Source organism: Ursus americanus, chromosome 3 (genome assembly GCF_024610735.1).
Source record: "Ursus americanus isolate L20-20 chromosome 3, mUrsAme1.1.p, whole genome shotgun sequence".
NCBI classification, from domain to species: domain Eukaryota; kingdom Metazoa; phylum Chordata; class Mammalia; order Carnivora; family Ursidae; genus Ursus; species Ursus americanus.
Window position 1 is genome coordinate 22283077 of NC_142129.1, and position 27118 is coordinate 22310194.

Below are 27118 nucleotides of genomic sequence, written 5' to 3' on the forward strand. Positions count from 1 at the left end.
TGAGTGAATGACTGACTTAATCATGCCTAATAGTGTTAAGCATGAGAATTTTAGGGATATGATTGCTTATAAGGAAGTGAGGCAACAAGAAAGAACATATACCCTGAGGTTGGTTAAATGGATTCCTTTTAAGATTTTTTTTTGGTAAAAATGTCTCATGGCAGGCTGCCTGGAATAGCTGATGTAATGATGTATTTTCTTAAACTGCATTCGCATTTTAGAAATGTACATAACAAAATGCTGCGAGCTCGTTCCAATTACAGTAAAGTAAATTGGACTTCAACTAATTCTTTTACTGCTGACCAGAAAAGCTTTGTGGAAGAGATTTGCTGATTCTCAAGTACTTCACATCTCAGAACAGATTTTTAAAAATAACAGCTTATTGAATTATAATTCATATACATGAAATTCACCCATTTAAAGCATGTAATTTGATAGTTTTTAAGCAAATTTCAGTTAAGTACAACCATCACCACATTTTCATCATAGAAGATTTTCTTCACCTAAAAAAAAAAAAAATCCCTTAGCTATCACCTCCTCACCCCCAACCCTGGGCAATGACTGATCTACTTTTTGTCTCTCTAGATTTGCCTATCCTGGAATTTTTAATAATGGAATATATAATATGTGGTCTGTTGTGACTTTTTTTTTTTCCAGTTCACGTCATGTTTCCAAGATTCATCGTGTTGCAGCGTGAATCAGTACTTCATACCTCGTATGGCCAGATAATATTGCGTTTTACAGCTGTCACATTTTTATCCATTTGTCAGATGATGGACAATTGGGTTGTTTCTACCTTTTGGCTGTTTTGAGTAGTTTCTATGTGGACATACATTTTCATTTCTCTTGGGTGTCTACCTAGGGGTAGAATTGCTGGGTGACGTGGTAACCCCGTGGTCAACCATTTGAGGAACTGACAGACTTTTCCAGAGTGGTTGTACCATTTTACTTTCCTACCAGGGGGTTTATGAGGTTCAGGACAGACTTGAAAGCAGAAGCCCAACATGACTTAAGATTTCATCGCATCTATAGAATGTTAGTAAAGCATTGCTTTGTAAGGCACTTAGTAACAAGGATTAAATCACATTGGTCAAAGTGAACTTTTACTTCCCTATTACATGTGTATGAGTCATGTTCAGGTGTTCCATAATACATAAACAAGGACAACACTAACATTGTAGGTAAGTGCAAGAACCCAAGAAGGAGTATTATTAGAGTGTAGTCAAAAATACACTCATGGGGCACCTGGGTGGCTTAGTCAGTTAAGTGGCTGACTCTTGATCTCAGGGTCCGTGAGTTCAAGCCCCATATTGGGCTCCACGCTGAGCATGGAGCCTACTTAAAATATACTCAGTGTGGGGAACTGTTCTGACATTTTGCTCAAACCCAGACTACTACTCAAGAAAATTCATTTTTTTCATGGAAAGTTTTAGAGCAGGTAATTATAATTGATATAAAAGTGCTAGAGGTGGTTGGTGCAGATGACCTTGAAGTTTCTTTTAGACTTCCCTGATCCTGAGATCAAAACTGAATTTTTATTGCAAACTGCTAAAGCCTTTGGCATTGAAGGCTAATCTATAATTGGTGAATTTGGAGGCATACAGTTTCCTGCTGTGATTCTTGAGAGAATATTAGTTCAGGGGACAAAAAACCCAATTTAATATAAAACAACAAATAGGAAAAAGTTGGCATTTTAACACAAATACTCAAAACCAAAAGGCTTAACCTGGCAACCAGAACTTGTTTCAACACCTCTACTATATAATATAGTAAGGAGCAGGGAGTTACTTGTGAAATTTCCTGCAATTAACTTTGCCCCAAGGCATGTACTGTGCAATGGATACACGGAGTTTCAGTATAGCAGCAATTCCCAGTTGAAACTTCAGATTTATACTTAAACCATAACCTGCTATTAATCAGTGTTCCTGTTTGTAGCAGCTTTAGTCCTCTAGTCCCCCTGACTCATTGCTTCTATTCACATTTTGTTTTCTTTTGCCAAGTGTCCATGTAGTTTGTTCATTCAGAAACTTAGAATTGGTATGATTGTAGTGTAATCACTCAGTAATTTTCAATTTTATATTATTTAACCTTGCGAGAGAGCTAATTATAGTGGGTAATAGGGTTAATTTTGTAAAGATGCTTGTCGTCATACGAAATTGAGTATGAAGTTACTATTGTTACCCTTGTGACATTTAAGGGAAAGTAGCAGATGCCATCACAAAATTGATTTATTTTCATTTCCTGTATGGTAGCATCTTTTTCTTTCTTTACTTTCTCTTTTCTTTCTTTCTTTTCTTTGCTTTCTTTTTTTCTTTTCTTTTCTTTTCTTTTCTTTTCTTTTCTTTTCTTTTCTTTTCTTTTCTTTTCTTTTCTTTTCTTTTCTTTTCTTTTCTTTTCTTTCCTCCCTTCCTCCTCTTCCAGACAGCAATGATAAAAGCTCTGGAAAACACAAAATGCAGCCAAAGGGATCTGGATTTTAGTTTCAGAAACAACTGTAATTTTAAAGATTGATGGGAGGAAAGTTCATGAAGCCACAGGTAGCTTTTTAAGCATCCCTACTATTTTCCAGTTTTCCTTTTTACTTCCAAATACATTTTACCCATAGTTGGCTTTTTTACCTACACTCCTGGAAGCTGGTACTTCCCCTGCCGTATGGCTTTAATTTCTCTCCCACCCTTCTGGGCTGTGCATCCTTGACTCCTGTAAATTGTGTTTCTCTCCAATTTAATTTTACTCATTTTTCAACTGACTTGGTAGATTACTTATTTTGTGGATTAAGTCGTGCACAAGTAAGGTCAAAAACAATTTTCTTATAAAATGGGCAGTTTACAGTTTTATTCTTTCTCACCTTTAGGGTTGCTAGCCAATGGACTGGATACTCCTCTTACTTTGCTGGTGAGAAAAATCAACATTTGGGAAATTACTTCCCCTAGAGTCATCTGGGGAGTCAATCACAGACAAATGAAGTTGACTACAACAAAAGGAATGCCGCAGGGACTTTGAGATTAAAATTAGACAAGAGAAACAAAGCTTCTTTTACTAGGCATTTAGAAAATTTAAACCATGGATTTATTTAATAGTACTATACTGTGCGCCTAATGAATTTAAGTGTTCTCATGGTGGAAATATTTACACCATCCCTCTCTTCAGTCAGGTAGCATGTGAATCTTTCCACACAATTAAAATTCTGGCTGAGGGTAACTGTGTCTTAAAATAATGCTTTATGTTCCACTAGTGTTTGCTAACTATGTTTCTAGCCACTTCAGTGTAGTTACACAGACAAGAGATACATGAATCTGTCTGCATGGATGATTGATTGGCCAGCAACTACCGTCTGAGAACGGGCTGGAGAACTCAGTATTGATCGGGGCATGTTGGAATCATAAACATCATCCTGCCTTTGGAGCAGCTGGATGTCATTATGAGCCTCCCAGACAGAGTCCAGGTGGAGCCGTTTCTCTTCAGCACTGTGGGGGGGAAATGTCAGCTGTAGGAAATAAAGATAACATGCTGAGTTTGGGATTTGATGGCTTCCGCAGTACTTAGCTAGCTCCATGGCCCACCTCCTCTGTCAGTCTGCTCGGAGATACTCAGATGTGGTGTTGGTATGTGGCCCAAGAGTTTAATTAGCTCTACGCAGAAAAACAGGGTCGTCTTAGGTTAAACAACTTAACGGAAACTCATTAAAAACACCACATTCACGTTCACTGGTGGTCAGCATTAGGATCGTGGAGCGCTCCGGGCTGTGTGGATGGTGGGACGTGAGCCAGGCTGTGGCCTTGAAAGACAGCCACAGCTGTGTTCTGCCTTCTTTGGGGCTGTAGTTTCAGGGCTCAGTCGTGAGGGTGTGGGTTTGTTTTCATTTGCTTGTGATCACTGTGTAGAGGTAAAGTCTTGGCCATGTGTGGCCACTTATCTTGTAATTGCATGACTATCTTTTTTTCTGATGTTAAAGACAAACTAAATTATTGTCTAGTAATTAAAAACTTTAATAATGAGTTTTAGTATGACTGTAAGAGTACCAGCTAGCTCATTGTACATTAACTGCCCTTATTTCTGGAAAGTTAATAACAAATCCTATCACTGTGTTTCAGCTGGCAGTCTTTTGAGGTAAGCAGGGTCAAACCAGGTCTGAATGAAGATGAACAGCCTCTCAAGAGCACCTGAGTGAGGCAGGGGGCGTGAGATCGACAAGGCAACAAGGGAAATGGCTTTGGGGAACAGGAGCGTGTTTTCTTCATTCTCATCTCTGTGCAGCATTCATTTTGCTCTGCAGACCTCTACAGGTTAAGGACTTCAGGGGAGGGAGCTGCAGTGCATGGGAGAGGATTTTCTAAGTCTGGCAGAGTGCTTTAAAATGTTCCATGTTCTGTAACTACACACCTCTGGTTGGTGGCCTGGTGATCTGGCACTTAGCGGAATGGATCTGGTATTCCTCCAGTTTTAGTGCCCTATGTCTTTGACCGTGCCCTTTCCAACATATAACAAAAATGCCTGTGTTTAGCTTGGAATACTTAAAAATCGTAATGCTACCCCTAGTGAGATTAAGTCTATCAGTCATATTGCAAAAATGCTTTGAGTGTTTACTAATTCTTATTAATTCCTACTAATTGCACTCTTTTTTTTTTTTTGAAAGGTATGAGGAGGGAGGTGTGTTTTGTTTTTTGCTTGCATGACCCTCTTCATAAAATCTTATTCTGTCTTTAAAAGATCCCCATGGGGGGTGCTTGGGTGTCTCAGTTGATTAAGCATTTGACTCAGGTCTTGGTCTCAGGGTTGTGAGTTCAAGCCCCATGTTGGGCTCCATGCTGGGCATGGAGCCTACTTAAAAAAATAAAAGATCCCCATGGACCAAGCTGAGAACTTTTATAAATCTGATGAATTCAGACCTCATACATTTTATCCACACAGAAACACAGAAGACCCTCTCAGTTAAGTAATTGGATACATTCTTGAGTTTATCCTCCAGCAGATTGGAGGCTTGATACATTATTCTATTAGCAGCATGTCAGCCTTCGGTAGACTAAATATGGCGTGGCAAACCTTGTGGCCACTGCTTCTGTGCCACAGTACCGCAGGAAGTCTTTGTGGTGGTCTGCTTCTGCTCACCACGTATGTGCCCTCAAAGCAGCTATAGGATTAGGCTTTCTCGTTGAAGTTGGGTTCAAGTTAGTTATTTTAGAGAATGTTATTTTTAATTTCAAAGCCATTTCTTCTTGCAAGTCCGCCTGCGTGTCTGAGGGCATTCCTCTTGACCAGCTTTTTTGAAGTTTTCCTCAAGATGCCTGCCACCTTTCAGGGCCCCTGCTTACCAGGTCCTTCACCCAGAACAACTGCTTGGTCATACGAAATGCTATTCTTCAGGTTGAAGAAATACAGGTTTCTGACGACTCCTCGTTTGTGAGGGTAGAATTTCACTTTTTTTTAGTGTTCACAGACTGAAAACAGGAGAAATTTAAAAATCCATTGTTCATATTCCAACTTATTAGGAGCTAGTGAAAGAGCAGAAAAGTAAACATCTGTTAGTTAACCGAAATTATTAAATAACTGAAAGAAATCTGAAAATTTTATTTGCTATTTCAGTCTTGTAAGAATTTGATTACACATATATTCATATGTATTTTTTATACATCTAACAGATACCTCCTCCCCCTCCCAAAAAGAAAAAAAAAGTTGAATGAATGAAATGAAATTTTATGATTGGTTTTGTCTTGAATACATATTGTAAATTTATGACTTTCTTGGCATTTTGTGGTGGACTAATTACAATTGCTTATAAGATGAGCAAAAGTCAATTAGTGGGGTTTTGAAAGGTCAGCTGCTGATTTTTCTCTAATAAATCAAGGATATGAATAACATGGTTGAAATTCTTAAGTGATCTCAACTAAGTTTTTAGCCAGTAGCTTCAACCATAATGGCCGAAAGTCCACAGACAGAGATCTGTGTAAGTTCTAGAGAATCATTAGTTCTAGACCACTAGAATCAACAATTCATGATTTTTATCCATCTTTTTTTACCTCTTTAATTATGAGTAGGACTTTTATTTTCTTCCTCTCGGCCCTGCTCCCTGTTGATTATGGAACAGATCAATAACCTTGAATTGTGGCTGGTGTAGTGAATCTCAGCTTGAGAAGCCCAGGGGGTCTTCCGTTAGAGGGGAAGGGACCCGTGAACTCTTAAGTTTGTTTGGATAGCATGCTTCTGGAATATGAAGAGTTTTGAAGGAAAACAAGAGGAACTTGCTCTTGATGGGAAATGACCTGACTGATTGTTTTAAGGAAGCTTTCTCTTACTACAGAGGCAAGAGTATGGAACCTGGAAGGCCAGGCCCTGAGCTGAGGTGGAATGGTACATTAGCCTTGGTGTAGTTACATGCCAGGGAAAACAGAAGAGGAGCGAGAGGCATTTTGTTAGTTAGGACAAGCAGTGAGTCTGGAAAACCAACTGAGTACATAGAATAAAGGAGAAAGCCTAAGCAAAGTCCTTCTAGAGGGTTTGGAGCCTAGGGACAGGGGCGTTGGAGTCTACCTTAGGTATTAGGAGAAAAGATTCGGTTTTCAGGGAAATAATTTTAGGTGTGTCGAATTCAGTAAGACTAGAAATAAAAAGGACCAATTAGAAAGATTTGGGAATTATCAGCGTAGATTTGCTTCTTTAAAATTGTAAGATGATGAGCTTCCCAGAGGAAGAGTATATGAAGCTCTTCCATTACGAACACCACAGAATTCACACTGCTGTGCAAGTGAATGATGTCTTGCTGAGCACGTTTTTCTGTATGTTATTTGTTTGGCTTTAAAAGGAAGGGACCCAGGGCATTGGGCATCCGGGGGAGTGGGAGAGGTGGCCTTTGAGGAGAGGGGGAGTGGCTTTGATGACTCGGCCCCTCGCCATGACTATACCATGTGATGGTGGTGGCCTCTGAGTTACAGCATCTGGGGTGTTAAATCTGAAAAAACAGATGAATATTATTCAAGTTAAAGTCTCTGGGGTGACTGCCTGCCTGGTAATTACAGCTCCTGGTGGGGCAGGCCACGTCAAGCTCTGGGCATCCATAGAGCTGTAACCTGAAGGTAGCAGCATGCTTTACCAAAATTCCCACTTTAACGTTCACAGGAAATAGAGGAAGAAGAAATAACTTAATGGTCAGTGGTTTATGAACAGCCAAGAATAAAACATGATCTGTGATTCATCCCCTCCTGTGTTTTTTCCTTTAAGCCACGTCCCATCTTTTTGTGAGTCACCTGGAGTAGGGTGGCTTTACTTTAAGAATTGGTGCATTTTTTTTTCAGTGTGACTCATTTTAATTAACATGTATTCTTTGAGGAATACAGGTAGCTGAAATTTCTACTCTAAGAAGGTGGCATATTTTTTTTTTAATATGTGACTCTAGTCCTTTGATGCCTTATGAAACCTATTTTATAGTCCTTTTTAGTAATGTGTTAATTCTTCTTTGTAAGGAACTGCAGTATTAGACTTCTCTTTTTTGCAGATGAAGAAATTGAGGTGCAGAGAGGAAGAGACCTGCCCAAGGTCAAAGAGCAAGTCAGTGGAAGGCCTGAGATTAGACTTGTGGTCTTCTACACTTCAGTCTAATGGAATTTGCTCTGCCCGATGTCTACACTGTGTTAGGTGATCTCTTTCGCTGCCTCTTATGCTCTGAAGCAGCCCGTTAATGGCCCTTGAAAATGGATCCACTTTCTCCCCCCTTGAGTTTAGAATACCTCCCCCTGGAGGAAGTGCGGGAAGGGGCGCTGCAGGCTCGGGTGGCTCCACACTGTCCAGAACAGCTTAGTTGAGAGGCCTGAACATTTTCAGAGAACCCGCAGGCAAATAGCCCTCTTTGTGTTTGTTCTGGGGGTGGGGGGGCGTAGGGCAGATAGCATGTTCTGACTGTGCAGTTCTGCACACACATGGATGCCGGTCTGTCCTAAGCCAGAGTCCGGGGGGTAGGTCATGAGGCCTCGGCATGCAGGTGTTGAAAAAACTCAACAGGTAATTCTGATGGGCAGAGAGGATCCAGACTCACTAGGAACCATTGCCCTGAACTGAAGGGGGTAAATGGTGCTGCTTTTGATGAGAGATGAGTATGATTTGAGTGTTTTTAAAAATTAAATATGAATATAAATTATTAGTTTAAGTGCCTAAACTGAGGAATGAATGTTGTAATATTGTTAATATTAATACTGTAAGATCAGGCTGAAGAATCAGTCTTAATGGACTACATTTTTGTAAGTGCTGATTTAGTCCAAAGCAAAAGTAAGAGCTCATCATAAACCATACTTCTCAGGGATCTTTGGACTTCCTTTAAAAATTAAGGCAGCCAGTAATGGAATGAGCTGACGGTGATCGCAGGATTGGGTTGTTCTGCATGTCTGGGTCTCTCCCTTTCAAAAAGTGGAGGAGTGCTAAAAAGACTTTTGAACTGAAGAGATGTTGATGTTTTATTACTATTGTTAACAATTCTAGGGGAAAAAAATACTCATTTTATAATGGATTTTTCCAAAGGGGAGTATCTTTATTTCACTTTTGGTTTACAGTTTAGGTTTCTTCTTCTTTCTTTCTTCTTTCTTCTTCTTCCTCTTCCTCCTCCTCCTCCTTCTCCTCCTTTTTTTTTAAGATTTTTATTTATTTATTTGAGAGAGAGAGTGTGTGAGCATGAGCAGAGGAAGGGGCAGAGGAAGAGGGAGAAGCAGACTCCCTGTTGAACAGGGATCCCAGCATGGGGCTCAGTCCCAGGACCCTGAGATCATGACCTGAGCCAAAGGCAGATGTTTAACTGAATGAGACACCCAGGCGCCCCAGTTTAGGTTTCTTCTCTCAACATTTATCTTGAAAGAAGATTTTTATCTGCAACTTTTGAGAGATGTTTCCTTGGAGAGGACCCTCTCAGTGGCATTCTGTTAGCCACTTTCAGGGCTGCGTTAAGTGGCCATAGCAGGGCACCTGGCTGGCTTAGTCAAACGTTTGACTTCGGCTCAGGTCGTGATCTCACGGTCCTGGGATCGAGCCCCACATTGGGCTCCCTGTTCAGAGTGGAGTCTGCCTCTGTGTCTGCCCCTAGCCCCACTCATGCTGTCTCTCTCTCTTTCAAATAAATAAATAAAATCTAAAAATATAAAATAAAATGGCCATAGCCATGACATCCTGGTCTTCAGATGCTGCCCTCTTCACCCAGAACTGGGCTGTGTACTTTTCTTTTTCTGCTCTTCTGTTTTACAGGTGTGACTCAGCACATCCGTAAAATGGATTGGAAGTGTGTTAATGCAGGAAGACAGACGTAGGAAGGTAGAACAAATAATCGAGGGTTCTTTCACTTGTTGGGAACAAGTACCTAGGCAGAGCCACTTACTGGTAGCTTGAAAAACTTAAAAGTAGTGGGGAAAGGATATAAAAATCCCTTCTTGGAACACAGGAAACACCTAGTTACAAAACATGTCATCTGCCATATTTCTCAAGTCCTAAAGCACTTCTGAACACTACTTAAAATAAAACTTACACTTTGTCGTGTGTGTGTTTTAAAGGTTTTTGTTGCTGTTCGATAGGAATATTCAGCTGCTAATGTTTTTGAGTAGCACCTGGAATGCTGATGCGACAGGAGAACACCCAGGTTACCATGTGTGGGTATCTGTGAACAGCCATGGGCTACTTTTCTGTGGTTTAGCGACTTGAAAGCAAGCACAAGGCCTCTGTGAAGTGTCAGACAGTTCAGCCACAGAAATCCCTTAACATTCTCTGCTTACAGATCATTCTGCTGGCCTTGAACTTGTGAGAAAGGAAGACTTGGCGGGGGAGCGGGGGTGGGGGGTGGCCATCTCTGAGGATATGCAATTTTAATGCCAAGATGTGGGTAGCTTGTGCCTTCATGAAAGTTTAGACAGTGCTCATTTCATCTGTTGACAGAGGCAGCATGGTGGATAACCCCAAGATTGAAACCCAGCTCCGTGGGCAAGTCCCCTAACCTCCCTGTGCCTCAGTTTCCCCCATATGCAGAATAGAGCTAGTAATGGTACCTAGCTCATTGGCTGTAGTGAAACTGAGTGTGCATGCAAAGTGCTTACAGGGGACCGGCTTGTAGTGAGGGCTTTGTAAGTGCACACTGTGGCTGCTACCATGCCTGTTACTATTATTAGTATTAATGTAACTCTTGTTAACTCTTCTTTGCTCGCGGATCATGTTGAGTTTGTAAAACTTCCACACCCGTGTTTTTCTTCTTCTGAATTTATTTACCTTGATTTTTTTTAGACTTATGTTTTATTTAAATATTTCAAACGTATGCAAAAGTAGAAAGGACATATTCATAGGAAAATGCTATTTTTAAAGGTAAAAAAAAAGCCAAGTGTCACTTGGTGTGTGAAAAGAAGTCACAAGCATATTGCCTTGAGATAGCTTTTAGATGTTCTTATTATGCACATGTACTGTACATAGTTATAATTCTAGAGAACATGCCATTTTATGGGCTTTATCCCCCAGCATTAGAGCATAAGTGTTTTCCTCTATTCTTCAGACTTTGAGTGGTTTTCGGTGGTTTTGTACCATGAATGATTACTGGTTTGTTGCATATGTTGCTTCCTTTTTTAAAAAAATTGTAAGTAAAACGGCAGTGAAAACTTACTACAGGTGATTGGGGTTATCTTGGAAGATTATTTTTGTTTTGCTTTTTTGATTAGGAATCTCTGCATTTATTTCCTGGTACATGGGAATCTTACTATAACATGGTTCTTTGGGAAGTTAGCCTTATGAAGGTGGAAATAGCTCCGGTCCATGTAATTATACCAAGTCTCCGTTACTTGGGGCTCAAGGTAAACTTGTTCTGCTTCAGTACCTGGTGCGTGGGAATAGGACTATGCCAGCTGTCCTGTGACTGTCCGTGACATTACCGTCTAGACCTGAGCTCTCCAATATGGGATCTACTAGCCATGTGTCCTTATTTAAATTAATTAATTAGAATTAAATAAATCAGAATTAAATTTTTAAAAATTTCAGTTCCTCAGTCACACCAGCCATAGTGCGTCTACAGCCACATGTGGCCAGCAGCTACCCTATTGGACAGTGCAGATACACAACATTGTCGTCATGCAGAAAGTTCTGTTAAATGTGCAGCTCGTTCTCCAGCTGCTCACCCCAACCATTAAGGAAGCCTTACACTGACAAGGAAGAGCTGATTGTTACTCGTGGTGTTTTCTAAAGCGGAGGATAACAAACGTTGGCTGCCTGCTTTTGTACATGAAGTTTTATGGGAACGCAGCCAAACCCGTTTGTTTACCTATTATCTGTGAGTGCTTCTGTGCCACAGTGGCACAGCTAAGTGTCCAAACGTAGCCCACAAGGTCTAAAGTATTTATTCTGGCCCTTTATGAAAAAGTTTGTCAACCCCTTTTATCTAGACCAGGATTTCTCAACCTCAGCACTGTGGAATTTTGGCCCGGAGAATGACTTGCGGTGAAGGGCGGTCTGGTACTGTAGGGTGTTCAGCAGCACCCCTGCCTCAGTCCACAAGGGCTAGTAGCACCACCTATCCCCCTCCCCCATCCAGGTGTGACAACCACAAGTTTCTCCAGACACCACAAGATGTCTGCTGGGGAGCAAAATCACCCTGGCTGAGAAGCACTGATTTGAAGTGATGTGGCTTGACCAAACATTCCTTTCTAATACTGCATAAGAGTGCTCACTCCAGAGGGAAAAAATACATTAAAAGAGCAGAATAAATGAAAGAGTAGTTTTTATGCTGATATGCTTCAGCATTCCCTCCAGAACCAGAAATCTTTCTATAAAACTTGATAGAGTAACCGAAGTAGGGTAGAGAGCTGGAGGCACTGATTCCACAGTTGACTGCGGAGAAGCAAATAGCATGGAAGTTACCGCATCTCTGAACTGATGGGAGCGTGTCGTTTATTTTACAGGTCTGCGAGGCCTGTTTCCTTTATAAAACACTACGTGACTGCAAAGTTCGTGTTGACTTTGCTGTGTGTGTAAATGTTATCTCTGTATACCCGGCACCTTGTGCTGCGTCTGGCAAGAAGGGAGTTAATAAATGTTTATCAGAATGATTGTTAATAAAATTCAGTAAATTTGTACTTCTCTGTCTTATGATTACCTGTTATTTTAAGTGGCCTGTGTAGGTTCCTACCTTCATTAGCCAGAAGAATTAGAAAACTGATTATATTTACCTTCAATAAAGGTGATGAGAATTGAGTAAAATATCAAGGCCTATAAAATTGTGTTCTTTTGACATCTGGTGCTTGAATACTTTTCAGAGTGGGGATTTTCAAAGCTGTAGAAAAGGGTGATATTAAGAGAAATCTCATTTTATAAGAATGTAGAGTGCTACAGAGTTTTGCGGCATGCATTTTAATTAAACAATGTATGTACTATTTCTGAATTCTTGGTTTAGAACATGGAGTGAATTAGAATTGGGACACTTGCCTTTGAAAGCACATATCAGGTATACCCTTATCTGGTTCTTCGAAGAAAATTAAATTTTAAATTTTAAAGTTGTGCTGAAAAGAATATGCAATAGAGATCGCATGTAATGGAGCACGCTTTGATGGAAAACTTCCGTGTGGTTGATTATTTTGGAAGATAAGCAGTTTTGACTACTGAATTCAAGTGAATTTTAGGTGAACTTGTTTTTTTCCATGCATGACATATTTCTGTTTGTTTTTTCAGATCTTACCAATATATTTGAGTCCTTCCTGCCCCAGTTGTTGGCCTATCCCAACCCCATAGATCCTCTCAATGGTGACGCTGCGGCCATGTACCTCCACCGACCGGAAGAATACAAGCAGAAGATTAAAGGTAAGAAGGCAAATAGTTTAGGGGCACCTGGGTGGTTGAGTCATTAAGCGTCTGCCTTGGGCCCAGGGCGTGATCCCAGAGTCCTGGGATCGAGTCCCACATCAGGCTCCTCCGCTGGGAGCCTGCTTCTTCCTCTCCCACTCCCCCTGCTTGTGTTCCCTCTCTCGCTGGCTGCCTCTCTCTGTGTCAAATAAATAAAATCTTTAAAAAAAAAAAAACAACAGTTTAACCTGGAGACAGAAGAACTTACGTGTATTGGGCTTTGATCATTAAAAGCCCTTCTGAGTTAATAATAATTTTTCTCAGGCCTTAAAAGAGACCGTGGTCTGTGGGCTGGAGCAGAACTCACCAGCCCCTGTAGTTCCAAGGACTCATCCACACCTTGGGAAGACTGAAGGTCCCAGCAAGGAAGACGAGAAGGAGTGAGAAAGAGCACAGGAGAGATGGAAAGTGGGGGGCACCTGCTGGGTGGTGGTGGATGTGACTGTGCCGGAAATCCCCGGGAACCCCTGTCCAAAAGAACCTTAGCCTACATTTGCTTCCTCTTGTCTTGTAAAATCAGAAAATTGGGACTCGAGAATGAAGCATTAAGTGAAAGGCATAATCTCCTGTTAGTTTATATACAGTATCGTCCTGGCCCGTCAGGGAAGCAGTTAACTTTGGAAGTTGGGAAATGCCAAATTTATCCATATACTTTTTTTATACCTTTTTTACACTTTACCTGTTGGATTAAGAATATCCAACTGGCTTCTTTTCTTGGTCCCATACTGATTTTCATTTACTTTGGAAAGTTTACATCTGGGCACATTTCTTGTCTGCTGCAGATAACTGGCCCCAGGGCCGTTTTCTAGTAAAACTTGAAATGTGCTGTGCTAGGTAGAAATGTGCTCGTGGTGGTAGGGCTAGTTTGCTCATCCTTTACAATTGAGAACCCTCCTTTTTCATTCTGAAACAGTTTACCTGCTAGTGGGACATAAAGTTCATTAAATGAACTTGTGGTTTCGAAAGAACTTCTGTAACTTATCGGTTTACTGGTGTTCATTTTACCTCTCTGTGTGCTTGAGAACCTTCATAGTGAAAAGTCTAAAGTTCCACCAGAAGGGAAAGGAATTCAAAGTCCATGAAAGTAGGCCTGCTCTCCTTAGCAAATGGCAGGCATTGGTATTTACCTAATTGTTAGCATGACTTGTCCATCTGTATAGCAGTTCAGAGTGTCAACTTCTGCCAGTCGTACGACCCTTCTGAGGTCCGTTTGCAAGAGATGGCAGTAAAAATAATTTACAAGAGCCTGGAATATACAGGTCTTCACTCTTAACGGGGAAGGTATGAGACAAGCGCACCTGAGGCTTTCCTTTGGTTTTCTCATTCTTCTCTGATCTCTGTAGGGTACTTGTTGGTACTTTTGTTGAGATAAAATAGAAATAAATCTACTCCAATTAATTTACTTAGGTCTCAGTAATATTAATTTTTGCAAATTAATATCTAATTTATGTAGCAGAATATCTGTATAGCCAAACAAACATGCATTTCAAGGGGGAAAAAAGCAGTCCGTTTCAACCAGATAAAACTCTGTTATGAGACGGTATTAAAATTGTGACACAGGAATCACTTAACAGTGTCTGCAACCCACAGATATCTTGGTGCGGAGCGTATTTCTATAGTTCTTACATTCATTATGCCTCAGCAATTTAGCAGTATTCCTGTTTTAGTACATATCTGCTATAATACCAGTTACAAAGGAATCCAATCTACATTTTTATTTTAGAATGGCAAGCTCTAGCTTAGGGAATTTGAGCTTTCTGAAATGTCAGTGTTGGCTATCATTTTGTCTTCCTGAGTAATGCGGAAATCAGGGCTGTAAGAACTATCCTGATGGCTTATACGCACTACCTCCCCCACCCCCACCCCCCGCCCCAGCCCCCAGCCTGGAGGCTTGTTCTCCCAGTTCTCCCCTGCCTCCCAGCGCCCAGCCTGTCAGAGGCAGCCCCATTTCAGAAAACTTTGTCTGCTCCTGTGGGCTTCTTTAGGAGTCCTGCTCTCTATCTCCTGTCATTTTCAAACTTCCCACTTCTTGCCCTCAACCCCTGCTAGTTTGTTTCCCCCCCCTCTACTGATAATGTGTGACCCCATTTCTTCCTAATCATGTGCACCCTGCTCCAGACCCATTTGCCTCACTGCTTTGCAGCTTTTGTATTTTGCCCCTTCCCTTCCTGAAAACCTTTCTCATTCCATCCCCAGTCCTGGTCATTCTCTTCAGAGTGTCAGTCATTCAGCCCTCCCTCCCCCCCGCGACTTGGGAGCTGATTCACCCCCCACCATTGTAGATAGTTCCCTCCAGGTAGGTGATTTCCAAAAACGTGTGTAGGTGGGCCCTCTCTGCCCGGCTGTTACCAGACATTTCTATGCCTAGCCTCACAGGTCAGTGCGTATAACCTTTCCTACCGTGCATTTTAGTCAGCATTCCTATTTAGTTGGTGTTCTTTGTCATGTAGATGTGAGCTGCCTACAGGCCACACCAGTGGAGCTGTCTAAAGATAGGTCACTTTCCGTCGCTTTCCTGCTTAAGGAGCGGGATCTTAGCCTGCTGTTGACGGCTCGCTCTCACTGTGCGTGATCTCAATCTGTGCCTTCACTCCTGAGCGTCGCAGTATGTGACCATCACCTTGGACGAGTTTCAGATACCCAGCTATATTCCCTTCCTTAGGGAAAGCTTCAGCCCTACGAAAAAACCCAGAGAATAACTTAACCATATAGTCACCATCCAACTACAGCAGGACCTATACATTTTGCCTTCTTTGCTTCAGATACAAATGTTGTTCTCGGCCTTGGTTTTGACATCTTGGCCACGTCCTTCTCCCCTGTGTTGTTGGTTTTGTTTTTTTAATTAGATTTTTTATTTATTTGAGGGAAAGAGCACAAGCAGGGGGAGCAGCAGGCAGAGGGAGGGGGAGCAGCAGGCAGAGGGAGAGGGAGAAGCAGTCTCCGCGCTGAGCAAGGACCTGGATGTGGGACTCCATCCCAGGACCCTGGGATCGTGACCTGAGTCGAAGGCAGACGCTTAACCGACTGAGCCACCCAGGCACCCCCTCCCCTGTGCTTTTGGCGAGGCTGAGCCTTTCGCCTGGAATGGTGTGTCCTATGCTGCAGCTGAGAGTTCCTTCAAGGGTCAGCGCAGATGTGCCTGCCTTCCTGGCTCTAAGAGGCCAGAGGCCCTTCCTCCATGCTTCCCTCCAATGTCAGTCGTCAGCCAACTGCTTTTATCTGCATCTGTGTCTCCTGCTCATCAGCGACCTTGCTCTTCATTTTTCTGTCTTCTGAAAGGCCTTGTCCTGTAAGCTAAGCACTAAAAACGTATTTATTTCCTCAAATATACTAAAGAGGACTAATAGTATCACCTTACAGTGTCGGAGAGAAATGTCAAAGTGCAGCCACTTCTTTCTACAAATCCAGCAAAGTAACTGACCCATTAGAGGGTAAAAATAACATTTCTGAGACTAATAAACATTTCTGTCTCTCTACAAGGTAAATTTAGGTAAGTTCTTACCTAATCAGGAGCTTTTGGAATCTCATCTCCGCATAAAACTTCATTACGAATTTGTAGGGTTCTAAGTCAGAAGTCTGCAAACTTCTGTGAAGGGCTGGATTTGGCCACATGTAGTCTCTGTCACATATTCATTCTCTTCCCCCCCTCCCTTTTTTTTTAAACAACCCTTTAGGGGTGCCTGGGTGGTTCAGGTCGTGATCCCAGGGTCCTGAGATTGGGTCCCTCATCGGGCTCCCTGCTCAGCGGGGAGTCTGCTTCTTCTCCCTCTGCCCCTCCCCCATTCGTACTCCTCTCTCTCAAGTAAAATAAATAAAATCTTTTTAAATAAATAAATAAACAAACAACTCTTTAAATATATCAAAAATACTCTTCGCTAGGCCCCTGTGTTACATGATTCAAAGTCAGCAGGCTCATTTGGCCGTTTTCCTTCTCTTACTCTCATACTCAGTCCCTATGAGTCCGAAGGAGGAAAAACGAAGCCTAAGGCCGTGAGGACATGTTTCTGTCCTGCTGGCACGCTGAATAGGGTTCTGTCTTGCCTCTTCATATTGTGTGTGGGCTGTTTACTGAAACACAGTACGCACTTAGAGTTTTTAGAACAAGTTTGTTTGTTCAGCAGTTCTTACAGTTTTCTTTCAGCCAACAGATTCAGCCTAGGCTGTAGCTGCATAAATCTTCAGGTAAATAATAGATGATAAAGTCGCTCACGCTCCCTGTGTCTCCACATAGCAGCTCATTCCCGAGCAGACTGAGAGACTGTTTTCACCAGCTGCTTCAAAAACCTGACAGGCAGGATCTGTTTGGACTAAAATCTATTCCTAAAATAATAGATTTGGGCTGACTGTAATTATATAACTGCAAGTCTAAAAATGATGGGGGATTTCCTTATAAATTACTATGGAATCCTAACTAGTCTTGCTCTACCTGGGAGGTGACTAGTTTTATTATCATAGTGATGATAAGAAAGTAGGGGGTTCACACATCCCCAGTCCTGCAAGTTTGGAGGAGCGCAGCCATATGGATAAGCCAACGAGGCAAGAGTGAGGGCAGCCTGGCGGCTGAACTGGAGGCCGGTTCACACCACACGCCGTCCTGGACGTCTGCCGGCTTTCCCGTGCCTCGCAGCCAAGGTGCAGGGCGGTCGGCTGCCTCGTACACGTGTGTCTGGGAGGTGTTCATCCACTTGGGAGGCGACGGCCGCAGGGAGTTCGGGGCTGCAGGTGCAGTGTGTGGTCTGTTCCCTGCAAATCAGATGTGCTGCTTCGCCTCTCTTAGTCCAAAGACGTCTCCCGTGGGATTTCCCCCTAGCTTTAGTGACCATACCCAGGCAGGTAAGGAAGGCTCGAACTTCCCTGGGACTTGGCCAGCTTTGGGGTCCCTGAAGCACATGCCTGCCTGCTCACTGGCCCTGTGTTTTCTTCATCCCCCCCCCACCCCATGCAGAGTACATCCAGAAATACGCAACGGAGGAGGCACTGAAAGAGCAGGAAGAGGGCACCGGTGACAGCTCGTCGGAGAGTTCTATGTCTGACTTTTCGGAAGACGAGGCCCAGGATATGGAGTTGTAGTAGAAAAAGCACCTGCTTTTCAGAAAGACTATTATTTCCTAACCATGAGAAGCAGACTATAATATTCATATTTAAACAAAGCAATTTTTTTTATTACTAAACAAGGTTTTTATGGATAATAGCATTGATATATATATATTATATATCACCCTTTAGATCTTGATTTCTTGGTCATTTCTCAACCTGAGGTGCATAGCATATTCGCACATTCCATTTTGGTAGCAATATGCGGTCCGAGTGCATGCGTTCATAAGTCCATGTGGCCAAGTCAGCCTGCGCGCTGCTGAACTGTCAAAAGAAATAGCCGCTCTGATAGTTAGACGTGAGTAAAAATAACAGGAAAAAGTTGCTTCTTTTATTGGTGGTTCCAAAGAAACAAACCAAACCAAGCAGCTCTTGGACGTGAAGGTAGAATAGTGCTTTTTCAGGTTGGGCGGGAGGGACGGGGGAGGCCCAGGCCTGCTGTGGGCGCGTAGAGCCGGCCCGTCAGCGCCTGACCGCTCCTTCCTGAGTCCCAGGTGGCCCCGTTTCTGCGGAGTTAGAGGATAAGACAGGGAGCTAATTGGAGTATTGAAACGTGAAACAATTTTCGACTCTGGATTTTAAGTACATTTTCACATGTAGATCTTGGCCGTCTCACTACCAGGCCCTGCAGCCACAAGTGTTTTGCTTTGGAGAACCTTTTGGCAGTGTGTTCTGAACCTGATTCTTTTTCTTGGGGTAGAGCTTGTGATCCATACCTTTTTGGGGGGACGGGACAGGAGGAGGAAAGTGACTGGGAAGGTGTTTCATGTCATCTAGCATGTGCAGTGTCACATCCTCATCCTGTCGGCCGCTTTGAGACCGCTGCCCCGGACTAGGAGCTTTACATTTAAGGGTGGTTGCGGGTGTTTTTGTTTGGGTTGGAGCTTTTTTTTTTCCCCCTTCCTTCCTTTCTTTCTTTTTTTTTTTTTTTTTTTAAATGGTGTGTGTGTGTGAATTGTGCTTAGACAGGTTGCAGATTTAATCTTCGCCTACCCAAGAGACGGCCTTCTCCTGGGATAGCCGCTCCGTGGACCATTAGACTCGGCAAGAAGACCCTTTCTGGTGGCTGTGACTCCCGGGTGCTCTCATTCATGTTTTTGGTTTTGTTTTCCCTTCTCCTGCTCTTGGCAGCAGCCTTGGTCATCATCTGCTTGTGGGGGTGGGAAATGGGTATTTTAGACCCAACACATATTCTAAATTTAAAATGAGTAATAATTGGAACAAATAAAGGTCCTTGTACCCAAAGTGACTCTACACGGGAAAAACAAACCACTTTTTTCAGAGTGTGACTGAATAGGAGGAAAGAGTTCGGAAACAGGCTGCAGGAGAACAGGTTTTGAAGGAAGAACATATTCCCTCCTGTATGTGTTAAGAGGAAATCAGACAGTTTGAAATGCCTGCTAATCAGATGTGTGCTCAGCTCGCTGTGTGTCCAGGTTGCCAGCAGGCTTGCTTCCAAATAGGAGTGCTGCCTGCTGAATCCGGAGAACTTGAGACAGCAAGTCTGTATCCCTTTTTTGCCACAACCAATAGGACAATAGCAGAATTAGCCAATTCTAAAACCTTCTAAAGACAATTTTTGAATGTCCCACCGGGATAATTGCATTTTTCTTTCTGACGTGTGTTTTTTAGTTGAGACGTGCTATCTATTCCACAAGATTGGAGTCCATGAGGTTGGAAGATATCCTATCTTTTTTTATTCCAAAAGCACAATCAATCTTTTCTTTGAAAATCTATATAAAGTACAACTTGCTTTTAGCATGATTATTTTCCTAAATAAAAGACAAAGAATTTACTTATTTTATGTTAATTACGGGCATGAAGCAAAAGGTTTTCTTTAAAAAAAAAAAAAATTTAAAGTGCAGTTATGTAGGGCTGTGGTTAGTTAACCGTACTGAGTTATCTATCTAGCATTTGTGGCTTGTTGGAGGGGTAGTGTTAACTATTTAACATGGAATGGTGTGCTTTAACTTTTCTAGCGCGTTGTCTTCTCAGTACTTTGGGGGAGGGAGGGTCTCTGCTGGCACTGTCTAACCTGCTTACCTGCCGAATTAGCAGTTTGCTTGTGCTATAACCGTTTAAATTGTAGGTGCGACTTAGGGTAGGCTTTAAAGTGCTGGGTGGTGATTTGAGTTCAAACAATAAAAAATTGTATTTTTTCAATATTGTATAAACAATAGTGTTCTAATTACCTTTCAAAAAAAATAATGTCCAAATAATAATTGCTTTTAATCTTGTCAAAAACAAGACAGAACAAAACTAGGAGAGCCAGCTTTAGGGGAATGTATGTGAGCCCCAGCTCTGCTCCCCGACTAAATACCTTTTTCTCAAAAAAGACATAGCTCACCGCAGATTGAACGCTCTGGCACTGGGAGTCTCGTGGTGCGGAATTTCCAGATGAAGACGTGTCGGGGGAGGTTGCAAGGGTTAAGAAGCACATCTGAGTCTGGCTGCGGCGTGCGTGCGTGTGTGTCCGTCCATCCAAGTCTGTCTGATGAAGGTGTAATGGGGCTTCCCTATTAGCACAGGAAGCTCCTGGAATTGCTACCCAAAACACACTGCACCCTCTCAGTCTGTGCAAATCTATCCTTTCTCGGCACTAACCTCGGTCCCATGCATGCTTTTGGCTCTGTCGGGGGCTTTTCCTCTCCTCTGAGAAATTGGTTTTTGATGAGTTGAACAGAATCCTTTTTATCCTAACTTTTTGTCCCTCCCTGTACCCGGGAGAGGTAGGTAGGAGAAGGAGACTATGCTTCTAGGTACAGAGGGAACTGGAAGAAAGCCCGGCTGTGAATCAGAGGTCTCTGGCCCCCCGTGATAGATGATACAGGAAGGCTAGAAGAGGGGGTGTGACGGCACCAAACGCTTTTTCAGGTTTCCCGTCGTAACACTCAGAAAAGCATCCAGAGCCCCTCAGAAGGGCTGAATATTATTGTTTTAAAAGGTGGTGGTAGTAGGTCAGAGTGGCTTCTGGCAGTTTCCCTCCCTTTCTTAGTGTACCCATCTTTTTGAAGTCTTACCTAATGGTTGACCAGCGCAGGCCATCCTTTGCCCCTGTTCAAATGACCGAGCTCAAGCTCTCCCCAAAACCGACAAGTGAGGTGGCCGCAGCCGCAGCACAGAGCCCGCTGCTCTCCGGCAGCCCCAGCACCGGGGCCTGGCGGGTTGCATTTCGTGGTTGCCAAGCTAGACGCTGGCATTTTGCTCTTTCGTCCTCGATCTTCTCGCCCTCCTTGAGGTTACCGTGCGGTTCGAACCAGCATTTTATACTAGTAAGGTAGTTCTCAGAAGTTGCCATGTCTCTCCCGCCCCTAACGTTCTTCCATTCAGAAGCTGTTCCCATTGCCAATGGCTGATCGAAGCTCCTGAGGAGTGTCTCCCTTCGAAGGACTTTTTTTTCTCCTCAGAATGCTCCCTGAAGCCGTGGTTGGCCTTGGCCTGACACTTGCTTTTCTTTAGGCCTCCTGTTATGGCTGAGAATCATGAAAGACAGATCCTCTGCTGGCCGTCACGGGTGAAGTTTCTAGACACCAAGTTTCTGGGAACGGGTGTTTGATTTTACATGGCGCATGGCCCTCCTGCGTTCTAGGGACACAATCAGAAAGTGAAAGCCATTAACAAGAGTTAGCGAGAGTTCCATTTACTTCTACCAACTTCCTAACTGGGTTCACGGCCTTCTTGACTAAAATCATTTCTGATGGGCGCAAAGACCTGCGTTTTCTTTGGACTTCTGAATCCATGTTCGTATTTTCTCTGGCCACTGATCACCTTGGCAGTTGCATCAAGGATTGGGGCGGAGGGCCCTGGGGGAGGGGGAGCTAACCGTCGTGGTCGGGCGGGCAGGGTCTCCACCCACCAGAGGAAGGGCCAGGACTCTCACTTCAGCAAATACTCGTCTTGGCTGTGGGCTTGGGAAGAAATGGCCATTATTTACTGATTGTATTTGGTACATATTGTGTGATACTTGAAGAGAGAAAAGGGACTTACCAGCCCTTAATTGAAACCTAAGCTTTTTATCGCTTCTTTTTTCCTTGCCCTAGCTCCTCCCTCCCGCCTTTTTCCTTGCATTGTGCTGGTCTAGCGGGCACTTCTGTCAACAGGACAAATGCCTCCTCTGACTATAACCTCTTAATAGTTGTGTATAATGAAAACTGTAAACTTTTTTAAATAAAATGTGTATATACCTTGGCAAATGGCTGGACCTTGATCAATAAGATGATAGCCTCGATAATCACTTAGCCCTTTCTTAAAAAACAAAAAATAACCAGACACCCTCCTTGTTCACCCGACTCCTCTCAGCAGCAGGTGTTAGCTTGTTTCTGTTTTTGACCGAGAAGCTCTTACAGAGGGAGTGTCCCCTTTAGTCAGTAGTAACTAAGAGGCCCCACCTCCGGAGTCCTGTCTCTGTACCTGGAATGGGAGGTGACGGCTTTATAGATAAGGCTGGCTGTGAGGCTTCTTTACAACCTTCAAGGCCTTCATATGGGTCAGCAGGTATGGCTTCCATGGTGCAGGTCAGCCCAAATCTTCTAGACCCTGTCGGCTAATACTGAGCAAAGGATACCCACGTGGCCCGGAGTCCACAGGCGGTGCAGTTTGCCCCAAAGCAGGTGCCCTGCTGCGCCAACCTCAAACCCCAAGGGGGAACGGCAGGTTTTGCATCAGAAGGGTACTACTGGGTTGATTGGCTCAGCATTTCGATTCCTTTCTAAAGCATGTGCCCCGATGGCCACCAGATGGCGATGTTGCCTCATCTTCTGGAAAATCCTACTTGGGTTCGATTTTGTTAGAAGGCTCTTAAGACAAAGGGCAGACTCGGTCACATGCTTTCATTCCCCCAAACTCTCTTCCACTGTTTTCTTCTTCCCTTTCTCAAACTTCTTTTATTCCTCACTGCATCCTAATGTGTTCTCCGGTGGGCCCAGCTTTGTATCTATGAAGGAGGGGGGAGAGGCCCCCTAGGAGTGGCGCTCTGCCACGAGTGAGCACCGGAAGCTCTCCTGGGGCAGGTGAGCCCTCGGCTTCCCTGGCTGCCTCCCGTGCTCAGAAGCAAACATTCGCAGATTCTTTGCAGGTGGAGCTCGCTGAGTGCTCAGCCTGGGCTAGGGCCTCAGCCAGCGCGCTCAGTTCCCCTCCCATCTCTTCGTTAGCTGTGCGGCCTCGGGTTCATTTTTTAAATGAGGTCCCTTAACTGGTAGGTTCTGACTCTGACACCCTGTGACTCGGAACAATACCTACCCTATCGCGGGATATAGTATCGTGAGCGGATATCCCAGCAACCTATGAAACCAAAGTTTCAAGATCAGACATTAGAGTTTGGGGACCCAAACAGCTTCGGGACTTAAAGCATCCATTTTCCAGGTGAAAGGAGAACTCAGAGACGCATGGGTCATAGGAGTCTCTCCTCCCGATCTCACGCGAGGGAGCTGCTTTTAAAACTCCCATGAGGAATCTCGGGGCACTCGTTGGGGCTTGGGTCCCCCCTTCCTCCCCAGTAATCTCACCCAGTGGTGAGATTGCCTCCGCCTCGGTCCAGCTGCTTCCGAGGTGGCAGGGGCTTTCCACAGCCTGCCTAAGACAGGAGGTACCCCTTTCCTGGGAAGGGGGACCCAGGATTTCTGAGGCATATTGTCCTGGAAAAGACTTGACCCCAGAACTTTCATCACCTTCAATCTCTTGCCATCCCTGAAGCCTGCTGTCCATCCCAGGGGATGAGCACCTGTGACACTAGACCCTGGTGTTCCCTGCTCCCCGCCTGGACCAGGGCAGGAGGGGACTTACAGCTCCCACAAACCCTGGCTCTGCAGAGGCCCTGGAGCCGCCTGGTAGACTGAGCAGCCTTGTTTACGAGGAGCCCAGAGGCTTCTCAGAGACCCAGATCCCCCAGTGAACCCAGGACGGTCCACCTTGGGTCAACCCCGCTCCCGTGCCTCATGCTGTAGGGTTTGTGCACCCAGAGCTGCTTGGAACTGAAGAGTCACCCTGACAAGGGATTTAACACTAGGTTCAAAATACAGGGATAGTTCCCTTCTTGCCCTGTGTGTAGGGTGTGAGTGAACGTGTGGATGTCTGTAATGTTTTCTTTTTTTCAAGGCTGGACACTTCTGTGGAACTGGGTTCCTCAGAACCCTTTGGGCCTCCGACTTGGCTCCTAGGACCTGGTGTCAAGCAGTCAGGGGTGGCGGGGACAGACTTGGGCTCCCTCCTGGCTGCCCCGTCATTGATGATTAACCAGGAGAGGTGCTGCTGCAGAGCCGAGGGGTGTGACCTTCAAGTCTCTCTCAGCTTCACTTCCCGTGACCCCTACCAGCTAAGAGCAGAACAAGCAGCTCCCCTGAAGAAGCTTCGGCCTAGACTCTGTTCTCTTCGGTTGTATAAACAGGGAATCAGGGGTCTGCTCCAGTCCACGAATACGCACTTAAAATGTGTGCAACAAAGCTTTTAAAGATGCACCTCTATTAAATATTTCAGAAAAAAATATGTACTGGTAACAAATCATTCCAAACACACGTGGGAGTCTTCCATAAAGCCTTCCTCTGGAGACAATTCAGAAATACTGGTGACAGCCGGGGCTGAAGAGGGCTCTCCATTGTGATCCTCACACTGGCCCTGAGAGCCCGTCGGCAAGGAAACCTGGACTTGGCCCCATTTCACGTTAACTGCTTTGTGAGGCCCCAAGAGACGAGCACGGAGCTGGCGAGTGGCACAACCAATGCTGGCCAGGTCTTCAGGCCATAGGGGAGTGTTCTTTCCATGAGTTCACACGGTGCCAAGCCTTGTGCCCATCTCCCACACCCGTGGCGACTGGGCACCGGTGTCTGGGTTAGTCTCATCCTGCCATCTGGGGGCCCTAGGAGAGGCCTCTGGGTTGACCCTATGACTTCTGTCAAGGGATCACTCTCATGGGCTCAGTCCCCGAGGGTCAGGTCTTTGCCCACACACAGCCCCATGTTCACTGATAACCAACCACGTCACCAACCCCTGGGGCCTGCGGTGGAGTCAGAATATAATAAAACTCAGATTTAGCCCAACCCACTGCCTAGAGCAAACAGAGAAATAGAATGCCATCTACACAATTTACACAACTTTCTAGTAGCTATGTGCTTTTAAAAACAAAGTAAAATTAATGTTTTTTTACCTCAACATAGTCCCAATATTTCAGTGTATAATTACTATTTAAAAATGAATATTTAGCATTCTATTTTTGTACTAACTCTGAAGTCCAGTATGTATCGTCCCCAGCACATCTCAATTTGGACACTACATTTTCAATGTTTAAAGGGGCACGTCGTCCTACCAAGACAAAGCTGTGTTACAGAAAATTTTGCACTGCAAAAATGTAATGACAAGTAAATTTAATGACTATTAAATAAGACGAAAAATTCGGTTCCTCGGTTGCCACCCTTCAAGTGCTCAGCGGCCACAGGTGGTCGTGGCTACGACTGGACAGCGCATTCCCCGAGGCCTCCAGGTACACCGGCAGGAATTGCTTGGAGAAGCAGATAAATCACCAGAGCGACAGTTACTGGGAATGGGGACAGAGCCCAGAAGCCGCCACTCGGCAGAGGCTGTTCCGGGCCCGCGCGGGCTTGGAGGGGCGGGCAGCGGACCCAGGGCGTCGGGCGCACCGCGACTGTCGGGGTGGGGGGCGGACCCCGCCGCGCGCGCAGCCCGGAGCCCGCCAGCCCTCCGCCCCCAGCCGCTGGCATTCCGCGGCTCCCGGCCGTCGTCTGCGGAAACGGAAGTGGCCCACCCGCGAGCCGGAGGGGCTCGTCCCCGAGCGGGCCGGGCGAGAGGGGCGCGGAGAGGCGGGCGCGGAGAGGCGCGGCCCACCCCGCGCCATCTTGCGCCGCGGAGCGGTCCGGTGCTGCCCGGCCTCGGACACCAGGGGGCGCCCGGGCCTCGCGCGGCGGCCCCCGCGCTCCCGGGCCCGCCCCGCCCCTCGACCGCGGAGCCCGTGGAGCCAGGCGGGGCTGAGCCCGAGGAGCCGGGCGGGGCTGCACCCGAGGGCCCGGGGCGTCCCTCCCGCCGGAGACCCCTCCGCCCCGCCGGCGGGGCCCGGCAGCTGCCGGAAGGAAAACAGCGAGGCCGCCGAACTCCGAGCCGGGGGAAGCGGCCTCGCCCGCAGTCACCCGGCCTTGACCCTCCGCGCCCGTCTCTCGAGGAGCCGGGGCCTCTCGGCCTGACTTGCTCCCTCGGCCGGGCTCCCGGTGGCCAGCGACAGCTGTGGCTGCTTAAGCAAGCAGGGGGCTGGTTGGAAGGTCAGGGCTGGGCCCCAGAATTCCGGGGAGGCTGTACAAGATTTGGGAAACGAGAGGAGCTGAGGGACTCCGGAGACCCGGCATCGGGAGCAACCCGGCTAGAGCAAGGCCGCCCTGCAGGCATCTCACCATCCCTTCCCCTCTGCATCCCGTGCGCTAGACGGGAAAGCCCCAGCGGGAGCCACGACCCCCTACAGGGGCTGGGAAACCAGCGACGAGGGCGGTAGAGCTCTTGCATGTGGTCACGCAGGGGGAAGAGCCCCCAGGGCGGAAAGGGGGTTCAGCACAGAGGTGCCAGAGCCCACGCGCTCACTACCTGTGCGCCAGCCACTCTACCGAGCCCACCGCACAGTCCCGGGCAGGGCGGAGGCAGCTCATCCCGCCTCCCCCGCCCTCCCAACCCGCCTTTCAGGCAAGGAGCACTACATGTCACGAAAGCATCACAAACCACAGGGAGGGGCTTCCTGTTAAGAGAGGGCTCGACCAGGGCCCGGCTGGATGGGAAGGAATTGGATCAAGGCAGAAGGGAGCAGGGCACCCCAGGGAGGGCAGTGGCCGGGGGTGCGGCCGAGCGGGGAGGAGGGGACGGAGGAGCTCTGAGAGGAAGAAAGCGAAGGGTGGCCAGGAGGTCCTGATGGGAAGAGAGGTTGAATGGTGGCTTGGGGCCATGTCTGTCATCAGAGGCATGAAGCACGGTTGGGAGGAGAGAGAGAACTGGACGGGGACCCGACGTTCTCCATAAGCAAGAGAGCTGGGCAGGGAGGGACAATGGGACAGGCTGCAGTGGCGGCCTGGGGACAGCAAGAGGGATGAGGGCAAGGGCAGAAAGGGTAAAACAGCTGGGGGGGGGCAGTTCTGAGACTGATGGAAGCCTGTAGCTTCGGATCTTGAGTGGCTCTCTCTTGCTCCTCCCTGCAGTCTTGGAT

At 45.6% G+C, this 27118-nt stretch overlaps 1 protein-coding gene across 1 annotated transcript in view; it reads left to right on the forward strand.

Annotated features, from left to right (window-relative positions):
* UBE2H (ubiquitin conjugating enzyme E2 H) overlaps nucleotides 1-22124 on the forward strand; it is a 101186-nt gene extending 79062 nt beyond the window's left edge. Inside the window, exons 6-7 of the mRNA XM_045792650.2 lie at nucleotides 12667-12795; nucleotides 17783-22124. Coding sequence (XP_045648606.1) covers nucleotides 12667-12795; nucleotides 17783-17907 — 254 coding nt within the window. The 3' untranslated portion in view covers nucleotides 17908-22124. The remainder of the gene's footprint in view (nucleotides 1-12666; nucleotides 12796-17782) is intronic.
* The last annotated feature ends 4994 nt before the right edge of the window (nucleotides 22125-27118 follow it).